This window comes from Cyprinus carpio, chromosome A14 (genome assembly GCF_018340385.1).
Source record: "Cyprinus carpio isolate SPL01 chromosome A14, ASM1834038v1, whole genome shotgun sequence".
Classification (NCBI taxonomy): domain Eukaryota; kingdom Metazoa; phylum Chordata; class Actinopteri; order Cypriniformes; family Cyprinidae; genus Cyprinus; species Cyprinus carpio.
Genome location: NC_056585.1, coordinates 16,872,774 through 16,890,174, shown reverse-complemented (window position 1 = coordinate 16,890,174; position 17,401 = coordinate 16,872,774). Strand labels below are relative to the sequence as shown.

The window sequence follows — 17,401 nt, the reverse complement described above, 5'->3', positions numbered from 1 at the left end:
GAAACTGTGGGCTGTCATTGTCTCTGCAATACAATAACTGCAGCGAGGGAATCTCCAGCAGACCCTTTTAAATCTGAGATCATATTAGGGGAACATATTTGGTATAGTTTTTATTTAGCAGAGTACAAATAATAATTTGTATATATGGAGACCTGATTTTATTTGGACTTAAAGGAATATTGTTTCTATAAGAAATTTATGTTTTTCAGAGTGTGAACGACCATACTGTACGCGATATATTGCGACTAGACCCCCCTCTGCGCTCTTAGTTGGTACGGTCCAATTTGTGAAGCGACAGAGCTCGCTCACATTCAGCGTTTCAACAGCATCTTCGTTCTTGCGCGTTCTGGGGAGATTTGGCGTTCAGTTCCGCGCGCTGATGCTGGAACGTGTTTATGAGGGCGGAAATTTTGGTGTTCATCAACAGCATGAATGCTAACACTAAATAAATGGTTACCGGTCACGGGAAGTGGGGGAAAGCTACTTTGGTGACGGTCACCGGCGCTTAAAATCTCTAAACGGGTGAAGAGAGAAACGCAACGCGGAGTTTTATGCGTTCAGTTTGACAGGTGGACAGATGCCGCCCGTTCAGAGAACTATGTCGGATCTCCGGTCTCGTGCTGAAGGTAAGACACGTTTTTAGCACGAATCTGTGTCAATCTGTACCTATCATCTTGAGTTCTGTTACATCTGCGCAATCTTTCTCGTGCTCGACAACTGTTGCGAGAGCACTTAAAGTAGATTGCATTGGGCTACATTGCGTGATTCCAGCTTGCAAATAAGTTCTTTCACAGTTGCTTTCAAAGACAGTAAGCAGCATTTGATATTTATATGTGGATATTTGTAAAGGTGAGATGCATATATGGTTCCGATAGGACATTTACGCATATAGTTAATTTCATATTTGGACTGTCATCTGCTTTCATCATTTATTCATTTGTTACGTTTTTTTTTTACGTCTTCCCTTCTTTAATATCGAGGACGAAGTAATGACTAAGGTGAAAGCTGAAGGTGTGTGTGTAATTATGAAGGTATTATATTATGTAACGTTTTATTATTTGTGTTGTAGTTGGTCATAAGAAGTAGGCCAGACCTCGTTTGTAACTTAACACTGCTGTGTTTGCATGTCAAACAAGTTTTTATGTTGCTATCATGAGCTATTTCCTTGCTCTCCTTGTCATATAAACATGTATTCACAATTAAATGTAAATAATTCATAAGCCTTTAAATAACCATTGGTGGTGGTGAATTGAATTTTGATTCTTCTCAATGTTTCGAATCTTTTGAGTCCTTAACTAAAAAAATAATTCCGGTGATTCGAGGCTTTTGAATCTCTTGTGCACTGATAATGATCTGTTTAATGATCTCTATATTAATCAGTAGGGTTACGTTACGCCAGTAGATGGAGTTATGTTATGCTTTTTTGTATTGTAATTGAATCACTGAATCATTCACTCAACCGATTCGTTATAAACACCGACTCTTTCACAAGCAACTCTTATAGTCATTTGTAATGAACGTTTCTCTACAAATGACAATAAAACACACACACATACAAAATACAGTTATAATGTAGGCCTATAACCAATGTCTCGATCAGTAAAGCTAAGAGTCTCGTTCAGATATAAAACACGATAAAACACGACTCGTTCATTGAGGGGGCGTGTTCATTCAGTAGTGCCAACCAATGAAATGTAGCTTTATAGCTTGCGCTCGAATGCTATTGGTTCGTGTTTTAACCAGTCTTTCGAGGCAGGACAGTGCTCTCGCACTTCAAAAGGGAAAGACTGAAGTGAACGGAATATGAATCGGCGTCAGCAAATGGCTTGCTCAGATGTGCTTCACCTGCAGTATTTGGGTATGGCAGAGACTTTCTCGCATGTATTTTTTTTTTGTGTTAATTTTTTTTAAATGTATAGATGTGTAAGGGTTGCACCCTCGATAAAATGTCATGCTTCCAGTGACCTTCCTGGTTAAGAATCAGACTGCTTGCATGTGTTTGAGTTTGATTTGCAGTCAAAAGTCTGACCAGAAATAGTGTTTTTCGTTTGAAATATCAACATATTTGAACAATTTTACTTCCACATGCTATTGACTTGTTGATACTGGGGGGTGATTAGGTTGGGAAAGAGTATGCAACCTGTGATGCTGGGTTTGTCGTAGTCTTGTGTGGTCACTACAGTTTGAAAGAGATGAAATATAGGTCATACAGTTCACTTTAATAATTTAAGAGGTTCTAGCTAATACTGATTGCACTCTTTTCACAAGCACTTGTGCAAATACAGTCTGTAAAGTAGCCAGCTCTGCTGGCCCAGAGTCCAGCTCTCATCTAGCTGTTTTTCAGTTGAAAAAGTGTCTGGCTGGTTTTAACCTTGGTTTTGGAGCACGCCATGCCTCCTGCCGCCACATTTACCGTGTTTGAAAAGTATCCTGTTCATCAGTGCAAGCACTTCCCAGCACTGAGCAATCAATAATCCTGCATGTCCAATCAGGCCCATGACCTACACTGTACCAATTTGAATGAAAGCAAGAGACCCGTTTTGAAATGCATTATTTATTGCTGCTTGTGCTCGCGCCTGTGCTATTTTTTTTCACAGACCTTGCTGTGCAGCACAATATGTTGTCTTTTTTTTTTATAATTTTTTTTTTATAATCACTGCAGTGCATCAGACTGGCATGTGGCAGGGCAGGGCGGGTCTTTGGCAAAGCGTCGGCCTAACCCACTCATACCCTGTCTAACATCTCCCAGCTTCACACCTTCCACCTACTCCATCTTCAACTCCTCCTCAGCCCCCATGTTTCTCTTTTCTTTGGGGACGTCAGAGCACTTGCCAGACCAGGCTGGGGCGGTTGCCAAAGCAGCCTTATCTGCGTGGCAGTTGAAGATCAGAGTGAAGCCCACACCAATGGAGTGGTTTTTTTTGTTGTTGTTGTTGTTGTTGTTGTTTTTTTACTTTATTTATTTTATTTGGCTGGACCTTTCCAGAGAACTTTTTTTATGGACCAATCGACCCAGTATATGCAATGCACCTGTAACTTTATTTATTTATTTATTTATTTATTTATTTATTTATTTATTCTTCTAGTTAGACAAGTATGTAGTAGCTAATTTCTTTGTCTCTATTAACACCAAATGCTTTTGGCAAAATTATAACCGCTTTCATAGGACAGTTTCCAGAACAATGCCCTAATCTTCAACTGATCGGACAAACAGGTTGCACTGCCTGTAACTCAGGCTATTAGTTCAGCTAATTTTCATGCTGTTTTAACTAGGGATTACGTACATTAAAATCCTTTGCTGATACTGATGGACTGATCATTATTTTATTTTAAATTTATAACCGGTAAATGGCCGATTTTAAAACTTAAATTAACAAATAAATCATTTAAAATAGTACACGTGGATTTAGACATTAACGTGTACAGTGTGAAACAAAGACATTGTGTTCACACGCTCAACAGATATGTCTTTGATTGGCTACAAAGATCATCGCTTCACACTCTTCACCGAGTGCTTACACAGATACACACAGGAGTGTTTGAAAGCTGCGTCTATCAGTATACTATATTTCCTCATAGATGGATCTGCTGTTTTTCTCTGTTTTATTGCAGTAGTAATGCTTAGCAGTATTAAATCTACTGTCTAGTGTACAGAGAGTATCATGTCTAACCTCCTGAATGTATCTCTCTGTCTCTCAGTGGAACTATTAGTTACTATAACCTGTTTGGATTATTAAAGCATCTGGGATTGTTCAGATGATGATTGACCTCACTTTATATGGATCCGCAGTCACACACATCACTCTTCTAAAACAGTGAAGTACATTTTATGATCCAGGAGCCTTTTAAGCAACAGTAACCAGCACATTGTTTTACCGTTAAGCATCTTTCCTTTAAAAGTACTGCTTTTTTTATTTTCTAATTTGAATGACCAGGTTTTTTCATGACCATTTTTAAGATTTTAAAATTAAAATTATGCACTTTGGTTTTTATAATGATGCAAACATACGAAAGATGTGGAAACACAGCCTCTTTCGGCTGTGTGCTCATCATTTGTGTAGATAATGGCTGTAGAGTTGGTGTCAGACAGTCTCATCTTCCGTGCCCTGCAGACAGAGTGTGTTTCACGATGATGCTGGTTTGCTATTTTTACCCTGACACTTTTGAAGATGGATGTGTTAGATCTGTCAGTACCTCTAGTGATCCCTCGTTCGAGAGGCCTGAAATAGCCACAGCGTATTGACAATTTACACTCGGAGCAATGAAAGCTATCTATGTCACCGTATTTGAAATGGGCACATGCTGTGGTCACTGAATTTATGGGTTTGTCGTCTCAAATGTGATTGCTTAATGGGCTTGCAAGTCATTGTAGAGGATGCAGTGTTAAGTTTTTGTTAGCCACAGATGGGTTGGTGCTATGTGATGAACTGATGAACATTTACATTTAATATCACCTCATTTTCTGGCGATTCTCAAACGAGTAGTACGAAGCAGTTCAAAGATTCAGTCTCTCTAAACCCCTCCTTTCTGTGAGCCTGCTCTGCTCTGATTGGTCAGATGGCCTAGTCTGCTGTGATTGGTCTACGGCGTACAGTGGTGTCGAAAATGATACGCCTATTTCAATAGTTCTGTATTTTGAATGCTCTATAGAAAATATAAACTTCTATTATGTATCTCACTTACAGACTGTGATTCAGTGGAGCAGCAGGATACTGATCCATCTTTCAACAGCAAGCGTTTTGTGAATCGTGTGTTGAACTCCCCGTGATTGGAGAAGCAGTTGTCAGTAGAATGACGTGTTTGTGGGCGGGGTCAAGTTGTTCGCGGCCGGCCTACGTAGAACACAGGCTTGAAATTATGCAAATGTTTTACCCCGTGACATGTAGCCGTCACGAAAGTTGGAATCCAATTACTAATGACTCGTCTGGGGTGTACAGAGTCAATTCTTTATTTATCGTGCACTTTCTGCTTTACAACTTAGCAGATCGTTCATATTCACATACAGCTACATTACAGACTGCATGAAAGGCAATATTGGAAATGGCATAATAGGGGCACTATAACATTACCACCTACTAGGGCTGCACGATGTGTCGTTTAAGCATCGATATCGCGATGTACGAATCCACGATAGTCACATCGCAGGATGTGCGATGTAGGCTGTCGTAGTTGATCCGTTATTCATTAACCTTACGGGCCAGCTGCGCCCCGGCCCTTGACAATGTGATTCACGGATAAATTGCACAGCTTAACCATCATAGAGTGAAAGTTTATCATTTTGCATGTGTTTTTAAGTCCTGTCAGTTTAACAGGGCGCATATAAGAACGAGCAGAGAGAGAGAGAGAGATCGAGCGAGCGAGCGAGCGAGAGAGAGAGAGAGAGAGAGAGAGCGCCCCGGCCGCGCGCGCTCAACTTCACCGTCTTCAAACAACACGAGCGCTTCTTTCTCTCTCCCCCTCGCATATTAATCAAAATCAATTGCACGATGGTTGTTGAAAAAAAAATAAAAAACCTATCCAGTGATGAAATGTTTTCTGTGTGGTCAAATCTTGTGCGATATCCTAAACTGCCGAGATAATTACACAACACGTGCCTTACACGTCTGATTCGCGAACTAATGATTCCTTTGAACCGATTCAATTTAATGAATGATGGTTTAAACAACTGACCTGTCCAACACTGAACTCACGAGACGTCTGAATTGGTGTATTAAAAAAAAATCTGTAACTCTTTACAATAATGTTCATTTATTAAAATATTTAACTACATTATTTAACATTTACTATTACTAAACTGCACTTCTACAACGTTTAATTTAAACATTTAGGCTATAGCCTTCATTGTTGAAATCAAAAGTATTTGTTAACATAATTAATGCACTGTGAAGTGACATTACCAAACAATGAACAGCTGTGTTTTTATAAACTAAGATAAAAAAAGATTAATAAATATAGTAACAAAAGTATTGCTCGTGGTAAATTTCATGTTAGTTAATATGTTAACAATTCAAACCATATCCTAAAGTTACAAACAAATAATTTACTCTAATTTAAATAACACTCTGATGTTTAAATCATTTAAAATGAGAATGTAAGTGTGCTCACCCCCATTTTTGTTTGTAAGAAAAAATTAGATTAGATTTCATATCGCAATATATATCGCAGAAAAATAAAATATCGCAATGTAATTTTTTCCCAATATCGTGCAGCCCTACCACCTACTGTGTTTTCTCATTATAGCTATAATTAGAAAATCTTGCTTTCCTTTTTTAGCAATAAAAATGTTTGCAACTTTGAGGTGATCGAGACATGTTTAGTTAGGCTAGTCTTTCTAAATTACATCGACGTTGATTTAACTAGTAGAAACATTTAGTACTTAAATTGACAGTTAACCCAAAAACTAAAATTGTTATAATTTACTTAGTCTCATGTTGTTCCAAACCTCCGACAGTTCAGTTCAGTTAAATTCGTCCTTTCCCAAAAGCAAGTTGATTGCTGAACACTGAAAAGTGTGTGCATCTGTGTTTATTTGCTGAGAAATACAGTAGAAACTTCAATATTATGAAATATTATTGAAACAACTGTTTACTATTTTAATATTTTTTAAAATGTAGTTTATTCCTGTGATGGTAAGGAATAAATTATTTGATTTATTGTCATGTAAATCATTTGGTATTGGAAATGTATTTGAACTAAGTAATGAATATTTACTTAAATTTTAGGTGTTCAAATTATAATAATAGTACTATAATGGCTAAGAGTGGAACGGTTATTTGGGATTTTGTGTTTGTTTGTGTGCACAGAATCCAGTCTGTTGTTGTTGTTGTTGTTTTTCTTTAATGAACGGATCATAGACATGGTGCATGAAATCTGCTTTATCATTCATGAATCCGTCGAGCCTAGTGTCTTTCCCTCTCTCTTTACTGATCACCCTGTTAATCCTTCATTTTTCCACCCCTCCTCCCTTCTCTCAGACAGTCCTAGTTAGTTTCAGCTTAGCCTCAAGGGAACAGAGTGAGCGGGGAGAGGGATTCTGGGTCTTAATCATTATTCCTTTGCCTTGCTGTTGCTGGTTTTGAATGGATGTGGAAGCTGGATCTTCATTTCTGCATTGACCCTAGTTAATTCAGCTGGGGATGCTCATAATCAGCAGTTACTATCTGATGTAGTCATTATCTCTTTTCATAGAAGAGTTAATCCTCTCAAGACGAGGATTTGGCTTCATGAATGCATATTATAGGGGGCTGAAATATTAATTCACCCTAGATAAATGATGCAGATGGTAGGAGATGCCGTATTTGATTCAGTCATATGGATCTATTAATGCTTGAAGCATGCACATGCTTGCACCCACCCATTCCATACATATGACTTTTTAACCCATTCATCCTAGGCATGTGACTGTATCAGATTTTCATTTTGCGATTAAATGCTAATGCTTTTATTAGGGGTGCTCCGATCAGGATTTTTGAGACCCATCGCCGATCACAGAAAGCAGTATCTGCCGATACCGATCACCGATACCAATCTATTTAAAGGCTTCTTTTTATAATTTATAGCTATATATAGTGATACTCCAATCAGCATTTTTAGAAATTTATTCAGGGCCTGAATTTCATTTGTGAAAATGGGGGAATTACCCTCTTAGGTGACTCTTGTGAGAGGGGAAGCAGCACGGACTGTGCTTTCACACAAGAGTCCGCTACTGAACCATGGCTGTATACCACAAAGGCACAAACAAAACATTTATCCATTATTTTGATTTCAAATACAAACATTGTCCCTGAAAATATTGCATTGCAATTATTATTTTTACACTGTACAGTAATACAATCTTTAACAGACGTTTAAACAATAAATATAAGCAACACATTATTCCATGCTTTTACTTTTGCATTTACTTCTTGATTTATATATTAATTTGCTCAAGCAAGTGGCAAAACATTTAAACTACTTTTCTTACGTTATCACAAACTTACAATTGACAGAAATAGTCCGCTCTACTGCCTTTCCTTTTTTTAAAATATTTATTACAACCAATCCTGCCGTTCATAAAGAACTTTGTTTTTCTTCCTCCAGGAGTGCCATCTTATTGCCTTGTTCATCTAAAAGTGTTGTTTCCCTTTAAACCTAGCCAAAAAGCCATATGCATTGACTGTGAAACACAGTAGACTTTTTTTAATATGCATGTATGGTGTAATTACTACATTTTCGTGTCAATCCATGTTCATATTTACTGAAAACAACACGCTGTTACTTTAAGTTAGCGCTTGCAGCGCAGCAATAGACTCGGTGCGGAAACGATCTCTACACTACTGCAGACGCACTGCCTGACCGCGACCGTGTGTGCAGTGTGAACGATTTCCATTAACAATCCGTTAACGTGAGTGCGGAAAAAAAATATGCAGTAGTTCACTGACAAGCTATGCAAACAGCTTTCATAATCGCAGAACGATTTCTTCGAGTTCATAATAGTGCGATTAAATCTTCTGTGATTTTGAATGTGTAGATTGTCAGTGAACTATGGCTCTGTGTAGTAAATGCTGCTTCATCTGAAAGCACGTGCTGGAGATTTCCTACTAATCACAGAACCGGCTTTACTGACAAGATACGCATGACAATCGCTTTCGATTAATCATGCAGCCCTACTCATCCGTGCTTGTTTACATGAGAGTGTGCAGCGGTGTTGGGCTGAATAATTTGTAATCAGTAATTATTCACAGTATTTTGAAGTGCCCATGATAACAATACCATGCATGTTCATTATCGTGATACATGTCTAATTCGTCCACACATATTGAGCAGAATACATCAAGACAGATTTAAAACTAATGCACATGGCTGGACCAAATGTCACTCATCGGGACTCATATGTCCTCATTACAGCATTCCTGTTTCTTGGAAAAACAAATCACAGTCTTTTTAACTAATTAAGCAGCCCTCAGTGTCTTAGTGTCCTCTACTCTGATTAACTTTAAGCCAGGGGCACCCCGGTATTACCTGGCATTAGCCACGTATCTGCACTTCAACCCCCTGCTGCAAACCAAATGGCTGATCAAGCTGTAGTGGCTTTAGTCTTATTCTTACTGTTCTGGCAAAATGTCCAAGAAGCAGTGCTTCAGTAAGGACTTCACCTGGTGCCTTCAGCATGTGTCCTGCTGCTCACCAGCCTTTTGACCTTTACAGCAGCAGACCAGAAGATTAAAGGCTACTTCATACCAAGTCTAATGTGACTAAGGCCACGTACACACTACAGCTCAAAATAGCTGTCATTCTTCTTCTGGGTTCTTACCTGAATGGCTTCTTTGGAGGAGTGACAACCACATTTTGCAACCAAATTCACATAATAAAGATTCTTAATGTGTGTTTGTTTAATGTTAAAAAACACTACGGTTCAGAAGTTTGGGGTCAGTAATTTTATTTTTATTTTTTTAATTATAATAAAAAAAAACATGAATTAAGCAAGGATGCATTAAAGAGGACATAAGACAGTTTCTGCCAATCTCTTGTTATTCTTGAGCACATATGTAGTATTGCATCCTTCATATCTTTAGTCTTTAGATTTATCATATTTATAAAAGAAGGGGTAAAACTTTACACTTCTTTCCGAAAACAGTCGAACTCCTGGAGGCGTATTGTGGGTGAAGCTAAAGAGTCACGAGCACTCAAAGCTTTTGCATAGCGATCGTGTGCAAGCTGTGATATTGACATAAATAAAACAGGAACAAAAACTTTATTGACTTAAATTTTATTTAATTTGTTTATAAAACATTCATCACCAAAAACCCGGGAACAAACAAGCACACTTGCACAACTCCGTTGCTGCCACAGAGAAACAATGTATCCGCTGTTCCCTTAATGCTGGGTTCTTTGGGAAGCTGAACAATGTTATCTTTCCCTCAAAACCAAAAACACACGAGACATTGTTGATTTTGTGGTCTAAAAACAATATGACAAATCCTTCTCGAGCAGCGCTGCTGACGACTTCTGTAACCTGAGTGAAGCACATTGATGGACGTGCTCTTGCTCTCGCTCAGGTTGATGTGCGTGTGCGTTCTTCCTGGAGAAGGAATTCCACACTTTATGAAGTCATACAGGGCAATACTCAAAAAAAAAAAACTTCTAAAACTTACAAACCCTGAAGGAGTGTATTTGGCACAATAATTTTTTTTTAAAAAACTCTTTAACCGTTTAAATAAGTCAGAATGCGTGAAACAGCATTAGACCTCCCCTTTTAATTGGTCAAAAGTGACAGTAATGACTTTCACATTGTTACAAAAAATATATAATCGTATAAACTGCGTTTCCTTTGAACTTTGTTCTACAAAGAATCCTAAAAAAAGTATTACAGTATCCACAAAAATATTAATCAAACACCTGTTAAGAAAATGTGTATGCAATTTTACTTTGAGCACCAAATCAGATTGTTAGATGACACTGAAGACTTAATAGCTGCTGAAAAATCAGCTTTGCCATCAAATGAATAAATTACGTACATAGGAACAGTTTTAAATTGTAATAATATTGCACAATGTTACTGTTTTGCTGTATTTTGCCGTAAATGGAGCCTTGCTGAGCATAAATATCAAAATAATAAAAAAATCTTACTGACACCCAAACTTTTGGGCAGTAACTTATCTCAGGTGGCTGGTATTTCTTGTCAAAATACAAACTGATTAAACTGTTGGTGTCCATGTTTCTTATTTAAAGCTATAATATAAGTACTTTATCAACATTGTCATTTTGAGAGATAGCACTTTCCATTTAAGTTTCCACCACCAATTTTTTTTATCACTAATTGATGGTCACTCTTGCTGCAATAGCACGGTCTCGGTCGTTTCCACACTAAACACTGTCAAGTCTAAAATATTAAGACAGTCGCAGATAGCACGGTCTGAACTATGTCGTTTCCACCACCAATTTTTTTTATGGATCACTAATTGATGGATGTCTAAAATGCCACAAAAATAAGGAGAAGCCTAAATACATAGGCCCGAGACCTGGCCCGTGTCTGAACTATGTTCGTCTAGCCGCGTTTTCCACTAGGGCGTGTCAGGACTCGATTCATTGCCCGATGGCACGGTAAGCATCAAAGACGATTGTCTGAACGATTCGATGCGCTGTCGATGCCACACGTAAAATATCGATATCTGTAGTATAAATAGGCACCTTATTTTTTTTTGCGTGGATGAATAAATACAGACAAAATTAAATCAAAATGCGCATTTTGACAAATATCCTAGTAAACACAGTCGTTAGGCATATGTCTTTAACGTTAACAGTTCAGAAAGAAAAGGCGTGTTTATCAGTAGGCTATATTAAATCCGTGCTTCGTTCTCAAAGTGAAAGCAAACTAATAATAAATCTAATGCTGTCAAAGAAAAATACAAGTGCTCACTGCTCCTGACTAAATAACCGTTATAACATCAGAAATGATTCATCTTCATTATTCAATTTATCTATATATTAAAATGAAAATAAAAAGAGGCAATTGATATAATATTTCGTTTTTACATAATTGTAATGTAGGCTGTATATACACACATTTCCCTGAACTAAGTACATTTCTGCAGCTATTGTTATGTTTAAATGAAAATGAAAGGAGGCAGTGGTATTTGATATCCTATTTCATCTTATTGTAAATATACAGTGAGGAAAATTGCAGTAGCCAGGCGAGCTGATTGATGTTATCAAATACGCTGCTGTTTGCAGAATTATCGGACTTGCGTCTTCCCGTCCGCTGGAGATCACACTCCCGAGTCGAACTTGTAAATTCTGAACTACCGAGGATGCAAGTCCGAAATTTGCGTACTTTGTATTGAGAAATGCACACAGACCTACGTCACCAGACTATTTGCCTAATCTTCACAGTACTTTAGACCGCGGTAGAAACGCAGAAAGCAACAGGTCTGGGGGAAAAATAGTTCCTGGGAAAAAAAGTTCCTGGTACAATTGTTCTGGGTAATTTTGGAGGAAACGAAGCATACGAAGCCTGGCCCGAGGGGTGTAAAAAAAAGTCGGGGCCCGTCAGGCCCATGCTGAAATGCAGGGCTCTAATTCTGATATTGTATATAACTGTATATTGAAATCGATTTTTCAATGATCGCTCACTGTTCACTTTCACTTTTGTTTTCGCGTTAACGCGCATTCTGTTTAGGGAGCATATCTTACAAGATAGGGCTGTGCGATATGGACAAAAAAAACCTATCACGATTTTTTGATCAATTTTGCAATTTCGATTTTAATCACTATTTTGACACACAGACATGCTTTACAGTCATAAATGCATTCAGTATAAATTCGAAACATATTTCCAAAAGAAAAACAATGAGAGCTTTATCAAAAAGTTGTAACGTGCCTCTAGAACAGACATAAATAATCACTAAGTAAAGATGTCAAACAAAATGTCTAAACATATGGCAACAAAAAAAATAAAAATAAAATAAATAAATAAAATAAAATAAAATAAAACCCGTGTCCAGGTCATTTTTTTTTTTTTTTTTTGCCATTCATTGGTCATAGAGCTCATTGTTGCGGTGCCTCAGGTGCTGAAATATATTTATTGCCCAATGTTCACACGTACTCCGTTTGCAGTGCGTATACAGTGTGTATGCGGTTCAGAAGCAGCAGCGAGAGCGCGTTATTGTAATGCAAAAGCACATTAAAATAATGCGCGAGCACGAATTTCTCCGCTCGCAGATTTCCTTTGCTTTGTCACAAAACCAGACACGCGTGCTCAGATACACGCTGCTCTTGTCTGGAGAGAGTGCGCGCAATTAAAACATGTCTCCTCTCACTCACTCACTCACTCACTCACTCACTCACAACTCTCTCTATGCTCATGCACTAGATATTCATTCTTTTCGCACCTTTCGCTTTCTAACCTTTTCTGTTTACATCTTTTACCATGTGCAGTGTGAACATTCTGATCCATTAACATGGGCTCGGAAAAAAAATACTCATCACAGACAGTGTGTGAACATATGCCCAGTCTGTTCTGTTCTCGCGCTTCACTTAGGTGCGCTGCATTCTGATTGGATTGGATGGCATACTGCGGGAGGTCGGGACCGGGGAAAATCGTGCTATAAAGCGATTTAGAAATCACACACGCTCAAATCATTATTTTATTACGATTTCAATTAATCGCACAGCCCTATTACAAGATCAGATATTTGTCAATGAGCTCTGGATCTGTTGAGCAGCAAATCCTCCAGCATGGTCTGTCAGTCATCTCTACTTACTCTCAACCCGTGATCAGTGAAATCTGACTCCTGCAGCTCATGTTGGATGCATTTTGTTTCTACATATGATGAAACTTTGCTAAATGTTAAGTTTTGTGAAGGAGGGCCACTGGTAGTTAGTCTTTGATCTGTGTCTGATCAAAGTACATAACAGTGACTGTAAAATGTTTTTTTAGGTATGAAAATTACATATTTTGAGTTTTGATATTTGGGATATGGTCATTGTGCTATTTTGGGATGTTTTTGACTGGCATGGGCTAGTTTTGAGATGCAGACCTGGCAACTCTGGCTGTATTGAGCAGAGCAGATGCTTTCAGTGTAGTGTACGTTTTCTAGCTGAACTAAATTATTTCTATTTAAAAAGCAAAATGACAGTGGGGTGGTGGTGCCACAGTGGGCAAGTAATGGAATCGGTGTGCAACCAAACACCGTGTAATCACTTGCTTCACCTGTGTAATGCCATCATTTTTGGTTTGCGCCAAATCTGCGGACTGCGGGATGGAGGGACCCACACTACTTTTTTTTTTTTTTTTTTTTTTTTTTTTTTTTTTTTTGAGCGCCCAGTAAAGGCAAAACCACCCACTCCCTCGAGATTTACGTTCCAATCCCAATGCAGCCCTCTAATTTAGAGCACCTTTTAAAGAAAAACAGTGAAGTTAAAATCGACTAACTGGAACTTGTTCATCATAGTGCACTTGTCCAGTATGATGGCTCATAGAAGAAATTTTGAAATGCCTGTTTGATAGTTTATTATACGTTTAAAAAGATGACTTGCTTCTTCATTAATTGAACTGTACAAAATTCAATGTAATCATTGGCATTGTAGTTCTTTACCAGGGGGAAAAACTCTTCAGTGCAGGTGTTCTGGGAGTATTCGTGATCTAGTAGTCCAATTTCAGAGGCTCAGAGCCTGTTACAAAAGCCCCTGAGACTCAAAGCAGTGATTTCAGCCCATCCCCCTTGAGGACTCAATCAATACATGCTGCCTTACACTGAACCACTGATATCAAGCCATGGATTTGGTGTTTTCCTCTCGGCTTGCTCTCTTGTGTTGCTTTTGTTTATGTGCAGAATAAGACATGGCCTTGTGTCACTCATTTCAACAGATGCTTCCTTGCTCCCCGACCTGCCAGGATAAGTCTTTTTTTTTTTTTTTTTTTTAATGCATTGAGCGTTTAGAACACCAAACAGGTCATGTATGGTAATGGCATTCTCTGTTGTTTCTGTCATAATGACACTGCATCCATTTAAAATTACCAGTGTTGACAGCAATGCCTCGGTAATCCTTCAAAAGTCAACCCCCCCCCCCCCCCCCCCCCCCCCCCCCCCCCCCCCCCCCATAGACACACAAACAGGTGTCAAAGCTGTGAAACTCAGTCGTAAATCAGAAGAGAGGCCTGAAGCAGTATGAAAGATACATTGAAATAATGACTTCTTGTGAATAATTTTTAGAAGCGTCTTTGTCAAAACAGCAGTTGAGCTTGATGGTAGTCTGCAAGAGAAACCTTTGCTCTCTAATAGCTCCATGTTTAAGTTAATAATGTGTGGACTAATTAAAAATCAGCTTCCATTCTGAGTGTATTATGCTGAAAGTTTTTAAGCCTGTTTTATTGATCAGGATGGTACAGTGTAATTGGGGAGAGGGAACGAGAATGAGATCAAAACATGTCAGAGCTGACCATTTTTTTTTTTTCGCTACTGCACACTCTCTGAAATGCATAATAGTTCTGAAACTATTAATGAACTAATATAAAACTAATGTTTTTTCTGACTTGGAACACAAAAGAGGGTTTCTGGATGTTCTGTGAATGGGGATGGTGCTGTCAAGCCTTTAAAAATCACACAAATAAAAGTAGTCCATTAGACTTGAATAATGATTTTGAATGCATATTGAATGCAATATTGTTACCTTATTGGTTATTGTCTGATATTTGATATTTGAATAGTTGATTTTGAATAATTGTGTACACTGAAAAACAAAAACACACAATTAACTACAAAGTAAATCATGCTCCTGTACTCCAATAAACTTTGAAAGATTATTTTGTAGTCATCGGCAGTTGTATGGACTACTTTTATTAGTTCATTTATTTATTTATTTTTCTATTTTCGGAGCGCAAAATATCCTGTCCTGTACCTTTCCTGTATTTCCTTAGTGGAAAAGAGCTGTGTGAACATTTACACTAACCTTCCGTGTTCCAGAAGTCAGAAAATCAATACTTTGAAACAACATGAATGTGAGAAAATGACACTGAATTGTTATTTTTGGGTGAACTTTCTTTCAGAACATGATATTCACATTTTGTATATTCATCTGAGAATGAAATGCAAATGACAGTTTTCAGTAATGTCATCGTGTGGCAAACGTGTGCCCAAATCTAAATACAGGACTTAAAAATCAATTATGACAGAATGTCAAAATAAGGCATTGCTGTCAGGAAGTGACGCTCTCAACATAATATCTCCCTTTTGGAGGGAAATGTCTCTGTGTGCCAAAGGAAAAATGACACACATTTTGTCTCCCTTTCGTTTCCACTGCATTCAGCCAGTCTCTTACATACACAAACAGTCTTTCAGGCCATACCAGAGAGTGCCAAGTCCAGTGCAGGGCCTCTATGCCCCTCTTCCTCCAGCAGGCACCCCTCCGGATTGTGTGACCCCAGTGTCATTGTTCTGGCTGCCTGTCTGTTGGCTGACACAAGCAATAATCTTGAAATCTGGCCTCCCTCCAACCTCATTACAGCTCTTGCCACCATTGATCCTGCCCCTAGAGGCTTTCCCTATGGTGACATTTCCCTCTTGCTCTCTCTTTTAACTCACTCTCTTTCCCTCTCTCACTGTGCTTCCCATCAGCTTCCTTTTTCACATTTTTTTTTTTCACTTTTTTTTTTCTTTTTTTCACTTTTTTTTTTCTTGTTGTTGTCATCTTTTTCTTTCTCCTGTTGTTTCTCCTTCCTTTTTCTTTCAGAGAGGGGTGACTCTCAGTCGGCACACCTGTTCTCTTTCCTTCTTCCCTTTGGTTATGTTCATGGTGGCCATAGGCTGTGACCTTCAAAGCAGACCTGTGAGTATGGCTGATGTAGGGCTGGATGATTATGAATACTAGGGGTGCGTCAATCCGATATTCAGGATTGGAAATGCTCAGATACTGCAGATTTTCTGTAGGGTTGGGTATCAGTCAGATGACACCGATCCAAATCCGATATTCTGCGTATACTATTCTGTGATATTTTTAAGCCCCATGAAAGGCACAAAAACTTTATAAAGCGCCATAAAGTTTTCGTGCACTATATTTCAACTGTTTTGAAGCCGTTCCACATAGTTTAATGTGAGGTTCAGATGAATATGTAAATTAATTTCAAGTTCACGTAAACTCTTCTCTCTGCTTCGGCTGTCACTCCGTTCAGCTTTAAAACCGCATGTTATGTTCGATTACAATGATGAAACTCTCTCCCAGATGAATTAGTGTTCCTATTATTATACTTGATCTGTAGATAAAGATCAATGGTTTTGCATAAAAGGACTTTATCTCACTGGAGTTTATTGCTGTTTCTAAAGCATGTCACTTTCTACTGCGTGGTAAGTGATCAGACTACATGCGTGCCCCGCCTGAGCCCAGCTGAACCGTGCTCTGGCCCACCTCTTCCAAGCGAGGCAGAGATGGCCAAACGACCCGCACCCGGGCACAGTACGGAGCGATCACACTAGTCAAACCAGCTGGGCTTTGGGAGTCAAACATGCTCGGACACAGTTCAGATTGCCTAGTGTGAGTACACCTGGAGTCTGAATGTCAAAGAAAGGAAAAGAGTTGTGAAATGGAAGGAGCACAATACAATGAAAGCCACTAGCTGCATTGTGAAATGCAAGGTTACAGATTCAACATAAAGATTTTGATTCTGCTCAGTTGTGATTTCTGTGCACTATTAATAATACACAGAAAATCTATTCCCCAAACTTGCCAGTTTTAATGTTTTGTTTTGTATTATGCCAGCAGCTTTACAGCCAAATGAGCTCAGAAAAGGGTTCAGAGGTACCAGTTATTTGGACCAAAGAGCCGAAAGTAATTTAAATAATCTAAAATCTATTTTAAAATAATCACTGTTTTCCACTTTGTTCTAGACTTAATGAACGTGTGAACTATAAAAACCTCAGAATTTGAC

General features: G+C 38.4%; 1 protein-coding gene across 8 annotated transcripts in view; it reads left to right on the top strand.

The window, feature by feature from the left end:
* Nucleotides 1–275: 275 nt before the first annotated feature.
* The window catches only part of LOC109072451 (phospholipid-transporting ATPase IA-like), a 124,144-nt gene continuing 107,018 nt past the window's right edge, over nucleotides 276–17,401 (top strand). For 4 of the 8 annotated variants that reach the window (XM_042770072.1, XM_042770069.1, XM_042770071.1 and 1 more), the window contains exon 1: nucleotides 1,722–1,858. In XM_042770072.1, coding sequence (XP_042626006.1) covers nucleotides 1,804–1,858 — 55 coding nt within the window. In that variant the 5' untranslated portion in view covers nucleotides 1,722–1,803. Of the gene's footprint in view, nucleotides 627–1,721; nucleotides 1,859–17,401 lie in introns of those variants that run through there. The other 4 variants (XM_042770074.1, XM_042770075.1, XM_042770073.1 and 1 more) reach the window with 3 other exon arrangements.